The 15,632-nt window shown below is 40.9% G+C and overlaps 1 protein-coding gene across 1 annotated transcript; it reads right to left on the bottom strand.

Annotated features, from left to right (window-relative positions):
• Positions 1-11,722: 11,722 nt before the first annotated feature.
• LOC115711610 (protein BUD31 homolog 2) lies at positions 11,723-15,320 on the bottom strand. The gene is made up of 4 exons (XM_030639981.2): positions 14,822-15,320; positions 13,355-13,451; positions 13,063-13,250; positions 11,723-12,180 (listed from the first exon to the last, which is right to left on the bottom strand). The coding sequence occupies exons 2-4, from the start codon at positions 13,446-13,448 to the stop codon at positions 12,025-12,027; spliced, it is 438 nt and encodes a 145-aa protein (XP_030495841.1). The 5' UTR covers positions 13,449-13,451; positions 14,822-15,320; the 3' UTR covers positions 11,723-12,024.
• Between the last annotated feature and the right edge of the window lie 312 nt (positions 15,321-15,632).

The raw sequence follows: 15,632 nt of genomic DNA, 5'->3' as shown, positions 1-15,632 counted from the left end.
CCTTGCTATGTGTTACGTGCAGTCTATGATGGCACGTTACAAGTTAAGTGATGCCCACAAGTTGGCCAAGTGGTGGCGCATGTTGTGGTGCATGCAGGTGGCATGCTGATGCTTAGTTTGTATGCAGTGGCATTTTCGTAAATATCTTCAATATTGTCCGGATCGGGACGGGACTTGGTATTCGCCATTTATTTGGGTCTACAAATATAATGGTGCAATCGGTTTGGCGAAACTAGGTGATTTGGTATATGGTGCTTCCCATATGTCTACAGAGCAAAAATCATCTATGTTCCTGGTAGAAGGCTAAAAGCTCAGAATGCTCTTTAAGGGGGTACTCTGGTGTCAGCTCTCCACCACCCCTTGCACCTTGGTGCTAAGTGAGCTACTACTAGCCAGTGGGGACTAGTAGGGCGGGCATATGAGGACCACGAGGGGACTCATATGTCTCCATGAGTTGGAGTACTCATGGACATTATCGGGCCGACCCGGTAGTGCGTCGAAGAATGCCGCCAGAGGTTCAATGGTACGTTTCCCTTGGCTTGCCGGTATGCCGCTTGCACGAGACGTGGCCCAGATCCTCCAAGAGACGTCGTGGTGCGCCTAGGCCACGAGTCTCAACACGAGATGACACGGGTAGTCATTCGTGGGCTAGTTTGCATACGCGCATGGGACGGATGCACCATGTTGGAAAGGGGCAAAGGTCTAATGTATGCAACTGGTTTGGTGGCTTGTCTTGAGGGCCTGCCAACATGCATGGGGGCATGGCGCCTTGAGGATTGGTCCATGGACGTATGGGAGTCCTTGGGCGACGAGGGAGACTATTCGGACAGTATCGAATGGGGCATGATAGAGGCGTTGGCACGTTGGCTTGGTGTTGGCATCTCGCCACACATGCTACCTTGGTCACGAGTGACAAGGTGAGCATCAGTGTTGGGATTTGTCTGACCATGGTGGGAACCTATGGACAGTGCGAGTATCTTGGCTAGAGAGTCTCGGTACTTGAATGCACTCATGGATGCTTGCGAGCATGACTCGGCGGGAGTTGTTCGAGAGACGGGAGTGTGCCCGAGACACACGGTCGCGCGAAAAATGAGCCCATTGTTACTCGGATGGTTGGAAGGCTGACCTTGGCTTAGAGAAGTCAAGGTGCCGCACGGGTGTTCCGCTGCCTGAAAAGGTGAGCCCGTGACAGTTGGTATCAGAGCCAAGTTCATCTCAGTGGGATGTGAACTTGGTTGGCCTATCCTAGAGAGGATGTAGGCGGGTGGACGGATCGAGATGGTCCGAATGTTGGAACAAGACGTCGTTGAGCCAATTAGTCTTTTATAGAGGATCAGTAGGCTGAGATGGAGTTAAGACTGGGTTGCTTTTCTTCATGGGAATACTGGACATCCTAGAGAGGAGACGTTGATGGTTGCTTCGAGTCAAGTTCAGAGATGCTAGAAAGACAACTACCACGTGAGACTGTAGAGAGGCGCAACAGAATGTTTGAAACTCGTTGGCATAGGACAAGGTTGAGGGGATAGTCCATGCTGTATGCTTGGTACACTAGGCCAAGTTTGCCTGAGTGACATTGTAAGCCGCAGGAGGCGCTTTTGTTGAAAAGGAAGCTTGCTGGCAGGAGTGTGGAAGTAGTGCAGGGACCGTCAAATCCTTGTTAGTCACGACAGAGGTCGAGAGTTGATAACTGAGATGGGTCTAATTGGGATAGACATGGAATGCTTCAGTTGCTACATTGTGTGTCGAGAGGGACACACATGGAGACCAAGGCAGGCAGAGGCCGCAATCGTCAGAGGATGGTTGTACTTGGAGGTGTTCGCATGCGAGTTTTATTTGATCCATATGGAAGCGTCGAGGCAGTTGAGTGGAATGTGTTGGCTTGTTAAATCACCAGAGGGCGTAAGTCACACAAAGACATCGATAGAGACGCGGAGTTGTGGAATAAAGGCATCAAGGAAGCCAGCAGGGCTGAGAAGACCGAGCGCAAGCATTGAGATGGCGCTAGAGTTTGTGTGGAGGCCAGAGGGCCGTGCCAGTGAGACTTAGTAGTCATGTTGGCCTGCGAAGGTCGAGAAGGGGGCTACAGTTTGCATGAAGGCCAGAGGGCTGCGTCATTGGAACTTAGTACACCGTGGGAGCCAGAAGGGCGTGATGCAAGTGTGAATCAGTTGGATGGTTGAGTGGGAAGTTAGTGCATGCATGTGGAAATCGACAGGGGTGCTAATGAAATAGTTGACTCGAGAGTCACATCCTGCGGGATGCACTTTTAGATGACATGGTGTGCATGAAGAGTTGGGGCGGTCAGGCATTTGCGTGTGGGCATGTTGTCGAGGACGCCAACAGATGAAGTGGGGGAGAGACCTTCACGGTTCACTCAACAAGACTAGTTATTCATTACAAGCATCGAGATGAGTATCATGGAGATTGATTGTTGTTCAGGATGTAAAGTCAAGAAGACTCAGGACACAGGCAGAGCCAGTTATCTAGGGTGAAAGTCCGCAGGACTCAGGTACTAAGATAACACCATGGCAATGTTGGCCGAAGGCAAAAGTCAGCAGGACTAGGGTACTAAGGCAACAATGAAATGTCGAGGGGCGAAGAGTCAGAATGATCGAGGCATTAGTTCAACATCTTCATCAAAGTGAAATGTGGAGTGGAGGAACCGTATGCGAGTATGCGGTTAGCTTGCGAGCTATATCTTGAGGGATATTCCTCTAAGAGAGAAGTTGTTTCCCAAGTTGAAGTGGGGGAGCCCACTAATTCATGTGTTTGAAGAATCAGGGTACTTGTTCAGTTTTGGTGTGTGAATCCAGAGGGAAACACTGCAACAGATTGGTTGTTCAGGGTGAAGACTTGCATGATTGCTGCAAGCTGCAGATAGACAATATGCAAGGGCGTAGACTGAGATCAAGACTGAGCTAGTTTGCGGCATGTTATGGGCATGTTTTGTGTTTATGGGAACACTGGTGTTGTATGGGACACTGTAAGCCGAATGGTTCAGAGAACATATGCCGATGGGAGATAGCGGATTGGGAAGACTTCAAGTCTTAAGAGTAAGACTGGGTGTCAGCAAGTTTGTCGAAAGTTAGCGAGTCATCAGAGGATGCAGGGTTGATTTTGGGGATACAAACTTGTGACACAGTTTTGGGAGCCGACACAAGCAGGAGCTCAGAGGAGCGAGTGTGCAATGGGTCAGTGGGGCCTTTTGCATGAAGCCGTGGGTATGCGGTTGGGCCGGAGGGCCAATGTTGTCAACTTCGCGAAGAAATTGGGTGCAAGAGTGCACTTGGTGCTGCATTGGGTGCAGTTGGCTTGCGAGCCTCGTCCAGGTGGGACGCACCAAACTTTATCCTGCGATGAGAGTGTCTTGCTCGATTGCCATCAGGAGGATGGTGCGCCATGGAGTTGGCGTGTGTAGTTTCCGAAGGGACTTGTCCAGAGGGACTTGGCTTCAGTGGAAGCGCGTTTTGTAGGTGCCGTTGGGAACGGTTGGTTTGCGAACCTCACCCCGAGGGGTGCACCATACTTTGTCCTTGTCGAAAGGAGTATGCATTGGACGATTGGCGAGTGAGCTGCAATCAGAGGATGTGGTAGCTTCAGGGTCAGTGTTGCAAGGGCTACTTGGTTGACTGGAGGGACGTCGTGATGGACTCAGAGGAGTTCATGTTGGGAGAAGCGTGGGGTAAGCTTAGGAGTCGAGATCAGGGAGATTTGCCTGCGGTCCGTCGATGAGGGCATCGACATGTTGAAGTGGGGGAGAATGTTACGTGCAGTCTATGATGGCACGTTACAAGTTAAGTGATGCCCACAAGTTGGCCAAGTGGTGGCGCATGTTGTGGTGCATGCAGGTGGCATGCTGATGCTTAGTTTGTATGCAGTGGCATTTTCGTAAATATCTTCAATATTGTCCGGATCGGGACGGGACTTGGTATTCGCCATTTATTTGGGTCTACAAATATAATGGTGCAATCGGTTTGGCGAAACTAGGTGATTTGGTATATGGTGCTTCCCATATGTCTACAGAGCAAAAATCATCTATGTTCCTGGTAGAAGGCTAAAAGCTCAGAATGCTCTTTAAGGGGGTACTCTGGTGTCAGCTCTCCACCACCCCTTGCACCTTGGTGCTAAGTGAGCTACTACTAGCCAGTGGGGACTAGTAGGGCGGGCATATGAGGACCACGAGGGGACTCATATGTCTCCATGAGTTGGAGTACTCATGGACATTATCGGGCCGACCCGGTAGTGCGTCGAAGAATGCCGCCAGAGGTTCAATGGTACGTTTCCCTTGGCTTGCCGGTATGCCGCTTGCACGAGACGTGGCCCAGATCCTCCAAGAGACGTCGTGGTGCGCCTAGGCCACGAGTCTCAACACGAGATGACACGGGTAGTCATTCGTGGGCTAGTTTGCATACGCGCATGGGACGGATGCACCATGTTGGAAAGGGGCAAAGGTCTAATGTATGCAACTGGTTTGGTGGCTTGTCTTGAGGGCCTGCCAACATGCATGGGGGCATGGCGCCTTGAGGATTGGTCCATGGACGTATGGGAGTCCTTGGGCGACGAGGGAGACTATTCGGACAGTATCGAATGGGGCATGATAGAGGCGTTGGCACGTTGGCTTGGTGTTGGCATCTCGCCACACATGCTACCTTGGTCACGAGTGACAAGGTGAGCATCAGTGTTGGGATTTGTCTGACCATGGTGGGAACCTATGGACAGTGCGAGTATCTTGGCTAGAGAGTCTCGGTACTTGAATGCACTCATGGATGCTTGCGAGCATGACTCGGCGGGAGTTGTTCGAGAGACGGGAGTGTGCCCGAGACACACGGTCGCGCGAAAAATGAGCCCATTGTTACTCGGATGGTTGGAAGGCTGACCTTGGCTTAGAGAAGTCAAGGTGCCGCACGGGTGTTCCGCTGCCTGAAAAGGTGAGCCCGTGACACTATGCGTTGTGAATAATCTGAGGGGAATATTTCCCATGGGGCATTATCTTCTATTCTTGGCCAAATATTTGGTGGAATAGTCTGATTTTCTCAAAGATAATCTTTTGGAGATCTTTGTACTCTGCATTTTGCTCTCTGAAAGGTGCTTCTTGGGATCCGTATAGTTCAAAAGTGGGATTGCAAACTATTTTCTTGTTCTCGTCCAATTTTGCATTTAGACTGATAAGGAAGACAGTATAGTGATCCATCATGTTGGCTACATGTGGTCTTGATGGATAAACAAAGACGTGTCGATTGTTGCAAACCTTTTCTCATTCATCCCAGAGTATTTTTTTCCACTCTTCTAGAGGAGCGTACCAAGACAAAATGTCTGTTTGGGTTTCGTAGGCTGGTTTATTTTTTTCTTGTTCGAGGAACAACTGTATAGCAGTGTGAAGAGCCATAGTTTGGACTTCGACAGCCATTGTATAGAGGCATGTTAGGTACCAAAAAAGATGGGCTATGGACTTTGGAGTGAAAAGTGCAGTCCGGAAGGGGAGTAGATGGGCAAAAGCATATTTTGGGTGAATCAGAAAATTATATTGAAAATAGGGTCCAAGTTTGGAGAGTATTTGTTCGTGTGTATAAATAGCCCTGTGAGAGGCCTTTTCTTTTGCTGACTTTTTGGATTTAGAAAGGATGAGCTTTGCATCTTGGGGAAATGAGCAGGGAAATGAACAATTCTTTGGCGATGATGATGATGATGCCATTATATATATGTATGGAATGGTATGGGAAGAGTTGTGGCTATGGTTTTGAGTGGGTGTGAGGAGACCATATTTATAGACGTAGGTCTAGATAGGAGGTCGGCCAAGATATTTTTTTTTTCCAGGAAGGTGTTTTATTTTAAAAGAGTAATGATCAAACCATGTTGCCAATCTCATTGAGTATTGGTTGTCTTGTTCTTTTTCAGGTTTATCATTCCTTTTGATGCAGCAAAATCGGTTTCCACTAAAAAATGATGGTCGATGAGGTGGAACTCAAATTTTGTGATTCCCATATTGATTGCAATCAGTTCTTTGAGTGTGGAATGATAATGGAGCTGGGAATATTTGAAGTGTTCACTCTTGTATCCACATATTCATCTTTTTCCCTGTTCATCTTGCTCTAGAAGGATAGCACCCCAATGTTGATCACAGGCGTCTGTTTGAAGAACACATTTTCCGTCATAAAGAATTTGTAGAGGTGGTAAATTTTGCATGATTTCCTTCAGTTTTTTGACTGCCACTGTTTGGTCTTGTGACCATTCTGAACTATTCTTTTTAAGCATATTGCTGAATGGCCTTGTCAATACAGACAGTCGGGGAACAAAGTCTCATAAGTAATTGATGTGCCCAAGAATTGTTGCACCTGAACTTTCGTGAGATTTTCATCTGGGAATTTGAGTAGTTCATGGGCTATATGTGGTTGGGCTTCATATTGTCCTTTGGATAATTTCATCCCAAGGAATTCTATTTGCGTCTGTCCAATGATCATTTCCTTTTCAGACAACATGATACCATGGGCTCTAATGATAGAAGCAAATTGGGCCAATAACGCTTGATGGGCTCTTGTATCAGGAGAAAAAAGTAAAATAGCGTCAATATATAGATGAGAGCCTTTTCCAAGATTGGGCTATATATTTTGGTCATAGCCTTTTGGAATAGGGAAGGGGCAGTTTTGAGCCCGAAGGGTAGGACGGTCCACTGGAAATAATGATTTGGAATGCAAAAGGTTGTTTTGGGCCAATCATCTGGTTTGATGCCTAATTGCCAAAATCCTGCTTTTAGGTCGAATTTTGAAAAAATATGGGCTTTGGATAAACATGCAAACAATGAATTCTTATTTGGTATTGGGAATTTATCATTTTCTAAGAACTCATTTAGGGGCTTGTAGTTTATGACCAACCTTTGCTTTCCTCGAGCTTGCTCTGATCGATTATTGACATAAAATGGATGACATGCCTATGGAGAGGAAGTTGACTCTATTAAACCCTGCTGCTCTAGCTCTTTGTACTCATTGGACGCCATTTGTTGGTGTTCTGGATTCATGCTTGGGTGACTAGCCTTTGTAGGGTTTATATCTTCATTAAGCTTAAAAGGAAGGCTTATGAAGAACTGTTGATTTTTCCAAAGAGGATGGTCACATTTCTTCAAGAACGCTGCATGATTATTGGCACATGAGACTTCGATGAGCTCTTTCTTTATCTGATGAAATGGGTCATGGGGCATTAAGAAATAGTTTGGTATTGCTTCCCATGGGGCAAAATGTTGTTTGTAACCAAGTCCACTAGGGAGAATACGCAAACCCTTCTTCTTTGTGTAAAGATCAAATCCAACAATTAAGTCTTTTCCGGGCAATTTTGATCCAATGACTCTGAGTAATAGAACACCCTCGGAAGAACTACAACCGAATCGGTTTGCTGATGAGTTCTGTGCAAAAAATACCTCCATTTGCAGCATGAAAGTATTGTTTCTCTTTCTTCCAATATTCTTTTGGAAGAATATCAGGGTTCATTATTGTGTATGATGCTCCCGTGTCACAGAATCCTGCCACTTTTATCGGGTTGACATATTTTGTTGGAAGAACTTGTACAGTGAGGACAGGGGATGGCTGCATTGTGTGAATAGTGGACATTTGATATCACTCTGGAGTGTCTGAATCACTCCATTGTTCGAATGCACAAAGGGATTCTGAGTTGAATTCATCATCTGTGGAGAAGATTGACTCTATGTCGTTTTCTTTAAGAGACATCCCAGTCGTTTGTTGAATATGTGATATAAGCTTGACTGTTTTTCCTTTTGGGCACTGTTTTTCATAATGCCCCTTTTTTCCACACACAAAACATCGATCAGATTTTTTACGAAAGTCACGCTTCTTTCGTAAAAATTTTATTTTACGTCCCTTGTGTTTCGAGAACTTGAACGTCTTGAACTTGGTTTTTTTCTTCGGGGTTTTGCAGGAACACGAAGATTCAGAAGGGCATGTGATGAGTAAATCTCGTCTGCTACAAACTTTGCCTAGTTTTTTAGATTGCTTCATAAATTCCTAGAGAAATCTCTTCTGGGAGCACATTTTTTCAAGGGCCTTTAAGACTAGTTGGAAAATTTCTCCAATTGTAGCATCCGTTAGGCTTTTCCCTGATCCAGAGAGTAGCCTGAAAGTTTCTTCGCCAAGAGGCTCTGGAATAGAGGAGAGGAAAGCTTGCTTTAGATTTGGATCATCAATTCCACCTATTTGGTAGAATCGTTTAGTCATTCTTTTGTAATGCTTTTCCAAGTCTCTTTTGTCCATTGAACAACACTTGAGCTTGAAAAACTCTGCTCTAAATCTTTCAGTTACTTGCGCATCTTGGCCACAAAATTCGACATAGAGATGGCTTAGGGCATTTGCGACAGATGGGATTTGTAGGAAAGTCATCTGTCTATATTCACCTAAGCTTGTCCACCAATCTTGCAAAGTTCCAATGAATCTTGAGACAAAATTCAAGAGGATCGTCCGCGTCTGTGCCTGTGGTTTTTGTGTCTCCAGGCTAAGCCAAGCTTGAAATTCTTGGAATCTCTCTCTCCATTTAGATGGGGGAATGTCATCAAGAGTAAAAGTTTGAAACTTAGAATATTTACTCTTTTGATGATGCTTGGATTCTGTTTTCGTTGTAGCTGCTTCTTCTTCGTCTTCTTCACTTTCATCCTCACTTTTGACAATAGGCTCGGTTTGAGAGTATGCTTCTTCTGCAGATTGAGCCATAAAATAAGGGGGTACGTCATCTTCAGAAGTATCCGAGTCTTTAGACTCGTCACTAGTACCCGAATCTTGAGACTCGTTACTAGTATTTGAATCTTGGGACCAAGTTTCAGAATTCTCTTCTTGGTCAGAGGAAGAAGACTGACTATCAATTCTTCATCTGGTTGGTGGATCATGGCAGGATTATGCACAGTTTGTTGGGCCATGATTTGCTTTGGCTCTTTTCCCAATAGGAATGATGCTCTTGGAGGAGAATTGTCTAGGTGTTCCTTTTTCTTCCCATTTTTGGTTTTTTGTTGTTGATTTTCGTCAAGCATCCGTCTAAGTCGGAGAAGTGAGTCTTCTTGCGAAGAGACTGAGAAGGGTGATGTCGGAGAGGTCTTTGGCATGGTTGAGAACTACCATGGTACAGATGGTGTATTTGCTCTAAAGAGTGTTGATTGAGGCCCCGTAGGATATGATTCTCGTTGAAAAAATTGTTTTCTTAGAGATTCATAGTGGGTTTTGAGGGCTTTCATTTCTGCTTCTTTAGCCAAGAATAATGACATTGGAACAAAGTTTGATTTTATGATGGCCATGAGTTTGTCATGCGTCTGTTGAATCTTGTTCGTCAACTTTTCAATGATCGTATCTTGTGATTGTTGTTTGACGATTGTCTTTGTGCGGGTGATTTGTTTTTCTACTCGTTTTAAGACGTGGTTTTGGGCGATCATATTTTCTGTTTGCCAATACAATACTTCTTCGGCTGCTGAGACCTTTTGTAAATTCCATCAGCATTCCTAGTTGTAGGATTTTGTATTTTTGGATGGTGGGAAGTGGTACCCTAATCTTCAGTTTTTTCGAACCTCTTGAGAGGAGGAAAATGTGCATCATAATCAATGGATGAGCTTGAGGTGATCATGTTTGCGTCAGGAAGTGATTGAACTGATGGTTGAACAGCTGGTGTTGGAAATTTTTCTCCATGCTTCTTCATCTATTTTGCTTGTCGTTTATAACAAGGAAAGACTATCGCAGGCTGTGAATCTTGTGAAGCACCATCTGAATCCCATCCGGTAGGTTCTGGCATAGGCTGATTGTAGCTCTTTGGTGCAGAATATTTGACTATGTAGTCGAATTTTCCCGATGGTTGGCCTAATAGACCGATGGTTTTGTCGCCTTTTTCCAATTTTTTCTTTAGTCGTTTTCCTGGAGTGGGACGTCGTGAGGGCTCATCATCTTTTAAACAACTTTTGCAGTTACAAACATCCCAGTATTTATGCCCGTCAGAGGATTCAAAAGCACAAATTGGCTTTCCTTGGGAATCGAAGTACAAGATTTCTGCATCCATTGGGTGGATGGGTGTGATGACATATTGGGTGTGAAAACAGCTAGGTGTTCTTGTTTGGCTTATGTCAAAAATAATTTCGACAAATCCATCTTCTTTTGTGTGGTAGGAAGGTTCAGTTGTGGTCTAAACCACAGGCTGTGGCTTGTGAAGTTTTTCATAGTTTGTGACCCACGACTTGGGTAAGAGCTTTGTGAGTTCTTTAGTGGTCATTTGCTTTGGGACATGTGTGCAGGTTGGTACCTATTTAGAATCGACGGAGATAAGTAAAGCATCTTGTGTTTGAGGAATGTTAAGATCAAGAGCATGATCCTGAAGCCGATATGCCATCTGATAGTGGAGTGTGGCGCCAAGAGAAGTTGGGTCTTGATCCACTCCTACTGTCTGTACTTCTACTTTAAAAGCATCAGTCAGTCAATTATCTCTGAGAGACATGTTGAAATTGGGAAACCGAGTGACGACCATTGTTCCTGCATTTAAGGTAGTTTCAATAGTAGCTATACTAGCATGTTGATATTTTCTCATTCAAGTATCAAGAAGACCAATACGAGCGCTAACTGGAAGGCGCTTACGGCCATGATAATTGAGAGCAAGTCGAATAGCACCAAAGTGGATGTGGGTATAACCCTGTGTTATCCATTGTGGAGGGAGTTGAGGGGGAATTTCAACAGTCACAAATTGGACCTTTGGTGTTGGTGCAAGTTGGCACTGGCTGAATTTTGAGGCTTGAATGTATTCTTTTGGAGCTTTGACAGATGGTTTAAAAAGTACTTTAATGGATCTAGTAAAAGAGGAAGGGGTCTTGGTGAAAGGTTGATATGGATTTAAGAGAGGAACAGAATCAGAAGTAATTTTATTTTCATCTGGAACTTAAGAAAGTTCGTAAAGGAAGTCTAGCTTATTAGAAGTTGATTTATGACAGGTAGGAGAGGGTGTAAGTGCAACAAATCGTAAGTGTATGTTAATTTTATTTTAGTTTTTTAGTTTTTTCTTAATATCATAATTTTAAAATTAATAATATTCAATGTAGTGATAATCATTGAAATTTGAAAGCATAATAGTGATTTAAATAAAAATAAAAATTACTATTATACTTTGTAATAGTAATTAAAAAATATTATTATTCGTCCTAAATTTATCTTCGGAATTAATGAAAATAGTCATCTGGTTAAACTATCAAAGCATTCAAATTTAATTTAAAATAATATTTAAAATTTAACTAATTCTAAATATCAAAATTTGAAAATAATTTTTAGGAACACGATTTTGTCCTGTGATGTACTTTCACGGAATGTATTCCGTGATGTACGGCAACCGTTAGATGGGGGAGTTATTTGATCTGAGGGCTGGGATTGATCTAGGGGTAATTAGGTTAAAAAATGGTAACGTACCCTGAGACCCATCTAATGTACCTTGAGACCATCTAATGTACCATGCAATACATTCCGTGAAAGTACATCACGGGACAATATCCTGTCTCATAATTTTTAATAAAAAAATAAACAATATGAACAAATTTATTATTAATTGCAACACTTTTTACGTGACAACATCTAATAATTTGTTATTTTTTTATTTAAAAAAAATCACCTAATAATTTCTCATAAATAAAGAATTTTGTTATATAACTACATTTTATATAGAATGGATATATTGTAGTGAGAATATGGAACCATTGTTGGGAACCTTCATATTTTCAGTTCATCTACAAGACCTGATTTTGCATTTATTATTAATATGTTATCTCAATATATGCATAAACCAACTGATCCCTGAAACTTTACTAAGTGTCTTTTGCTACATGCTTTTTCAGATGTCGATTGCTTAGAAAATAAAAATTATATTTCTTCCACCAGTGCCTACTATCTTAGCCACAATCTACACAAATGAATCCCCTTCTCTATTTCGGGGAGTTCACCCTTTAGAAATTTTCATTCCTATTGCGAGATATTGAAATCGAGGCATATATAAAACAGTCCGAAGAAGCTGATCAAATCAATCTCCACTGGCGCATCCCTTACAACCACAATGCACGCATTCGATCACTTTCTCCTCTCTCAGGTGTTTCGGCACTCGACAAACACACGTAGTCGCAAAGTTATGATCTCGAGGCTGCATGCACCTTAAGCAGCAGAGGCGTTCATAACCAGGCTGCAATTCAACAAAAACCATTGAAGTTAATATGTGAGCTAGTTAATCCAAAGAAGAGAAACCGGCTTCAAAACCTGCCTGCATTTTAAAAAAAAAAATAAAGGAAATGCAGACAGTTTTGACATTACAAAGAGAAAGATGATCAAGTTTTGAAATCAAAAATAAGAAAAAGGCAAACAAGTTCTAATTTATAGCCAAAAACCCATGAAATTCGATTAGCGTTGTTATAAAATCTTCACACAAACACAAAAAAAAAAAAGAAAAAAAAAACTCATCGCAATGTCTCTTTCTCTACCCTACTCTGATAAAATTGACACAGCTCATGTGAACTCATAATAAGAATTCAGAAGTTACAGTGTTCTACATTTTGTCCTCTAGACACTTTCTCATGCAAAGATAAGGATGTCATCTACGGTTAAACACAAAAGTAAGGAGAGGCAGTCATAGGCAATAGAAGTTATCATCTTTTTGCAAGAAAATAAAATACATCTCGTTATGTACTACAAACTTTGTTTTATGTACTTAGACTAAGATTTAATGTAATCGAGGTTTAATTTGATGTACTTAGACTTCTAAAGTTTTAATGATTAATAATTTTCCAATCAATTCAACCATCCATTCGAGAGTTGTGTGTATATGTTTTCCATGCCTCTATTCTTAGTGTAATCAAGTATTCAACTTACGTATCTTGATCTTTTTCCCTGCATTGCTCTCCCTACACTGTTTTAATAATTAATATACATATATATAGTCTAATTAATATACATATATATATATATGTAGTCTACTCTATGATTAACAGTTATCTTTAAATAATTACCAGTTAGGATCTTAGCAAGTGCAAACAGTTTAATCTTCAAATAATGTATACAGTAGACAAACCTTCTTCCACTTCGCGATGAGGTTTCGGTCAGCAAAACCTTGGTCAAGGCAGAATTCAAACAATTCTTTAGATATCTCCTGTCGCCGATGGTAAAGGTCATAAATGTAGCGGCTTTTCTGGTGCGCTATTTTGAATATAGGCCACAAAGCCTCACATTTTCTCTTTCCGTCATGAGGATCATTCTCAGCTGCCCAGTGCAAAATACACAAAATGTGAGCTTACTCCAAAGTTTTTTATTCACCAAAGTTTAAACAAAACAAAGTAATTAAGTACATACAATTAAGAATGTACCTTCTCTCATCTTGGCTTGTAGCTCACTGAGAGTAGGTTCAATCAATTCCCACCCTTCTGGGTAATTGACACGGTTTGTTTTGACTTTAGGCATTTTCTGCAAAATAAGAATCAGAAGTGTACAAATAAATTAACAAAACCGTAAAACATTATCAGCAAGCACAATCAGAACAAGAGAATATGACAGATTCTTTTTCTTTTTGCAAAACAAAACATAGATATTTTAATACATAATGTTCACGTATTAAGTATTAACTAGTAACTGTCAAGCAAATTGTTAACGTAAAAAAAACGTGACTACGTGAATCACGAACCCGTGAAGTGAAGACCCCATGTCTTAATTTACTTTGATTGAGTGAACCATAATTAACTGATTTTATTCTAACAAGAGGAACAAAGAGGCCAAGATAAAGATTAAATGAACTGTTGCTAGAGATTAAACCAAATGAATTAATACCAAAGAAAGTTATTCCATCAAAAAAAAAATCATCTTGCTCACAGCCATTTTTGATGCACAAAGCAAAGCTCTCACAATGACACATATCTTACCTACATAATAAATGCCTATCTATCAGAATTTCTTGTGGCTTGACAAGGTACTTTTAGAAAACTCTGTTAGCTTTAACAGAAACCTGTCAAATACTAATAACAATGCTGAAGAGAAGCAAATGAAAAAACCATTATCGTTAACAACTTCTCTAAACATGTTATTAGTTGGTAGCTATTGAAAGGTGTATTGTCCATTTTGGTTCAAAACTTCTCCAAACAGGTTATTAGTTAGTAATTATTCAATTAAGTATTGCTTATTTTGATTCACGTGAAGGAAACATGATTTTTTTTTCTGTAGGTTGTAATCCCATTGAACCAAAATCAGAAAATTATGAAAGTTCCTTTGGCCCTGGCCCTTATTGAGAGCAAAATCTTGGAACCATCCGGATTAGAACAAAATCTCTTATAATTATTACCACACTTTCATATTCTTATTAACGTTTAAGAGAACGGAATAAGGTCTACACATACACAATTTCTAAATCTTAGAACTAAACATTATAAACTAATTATGACACAGGTAACTACTAAAAAGAAGGGAAAAGAAAAAAAAAAAAAAAAAAAAAAAGAATTGCATAATAGCTATAGCGTATCCCTGTATGACCTAAAATGCCAATGTAGAACACCATACAAAACAGAGAGAATAACCTGAAAATCTCAAACAACCAGACAAAGTTTCCATCATCTCTCTGTATGTAGGGCTGCATAAAAATTACATGTTTCAAGTAGAAAACTTAATTGGGGCTCTTTCTTTCATTCCCCACACACAGTTTACAACAATTTCATGTAAATGTCACAATAAAAAACTAATGCATGCTCTTCTACTGAGCAACAAAACACAGGTTCATTTAATTGCTAAAACACTGATCAGAGAATATAAATAAAATGAAATGAAATCTACAGGGAATGAAGCCGTACCTGTGACTGTGAGTAAAGAAATTGTTTATTCAATGGTAAAGAAGCAAGTTGGAGCTATACTCGAACGGAATTCTTCCTCGGTTGATAATCTTTATAGGGTAACGGTCGAGAGATGGAATAACACAGAGAGAGGATTGGTGATGGAGACAAAAGCTATGATGCGTTTTATTATGACTAGACGATGCTAATATCAGCCCTCTTGCTCTGCTTCCTCTCCCTCTCTTTATGCCCTTCCCTTCAATCGTTTTTTTGAAGCAGTAATTAAGTATCGACTTTTGAAGAAAATCGATGGGTGAAGTGGAGTCCTCTTCCTCTGCCCTTCTCTATGCCTTTCCTTCAATCTTTGAAGGAGTAACAATTGATTTCCTATAAAAATCTGCTCTCAATCTCTGGGTCGATTCTTTCAATCTTTGTTTTTTCCTTTTTTTTGATTTGGCTTTCCGTGTTAGGGTTATACCATTAAAATTAATATTAATTGTTAAAACACTAATATTAATATATTTAGAAAATAATAACGCTAACAATCTTTAATATATAAAGATTTTTTTTTTAAAAAAAAATAAATAAAAAAATTCATTAATATTCTCCCAAGATAGGAGAGATATGTGGTTAAGATGATTTTTCATGATTTTTTTTTTAATTTAAAAAGAGATTATTAATATTTAAAAGATTGTTTAATTTTTTGAGTTTAATTATTGGATTTATTTATTAACGGGAGATAAAACCTAATCGTTAAATTTCTGTAAATTTAATATTCTGTTAAACTAATAAATGTTAAACCAAAAAATGCTGTTAGATAGACACTTTTAAT

Source organism: Cannabis sativa, chromosome 3 (genome assembly GCF_029168945.1).
Source record: "Cannabis sativa cultivar Pink pepper isolate KNU-18-1 chromosome 3, ASM2916894v1, whole genome shotgun sequence".
In the NCBI taxonomy this organism is placed as follows: Eukaryota; Viridiplantae; Streptophyta; class Magnoliopsida; order Rosales; family Cannabaceae; genus Cannabis; species Cannabis sativa.
This window is presented reverse-complemented; position numbering and strand designations above follow the sequence as displayed.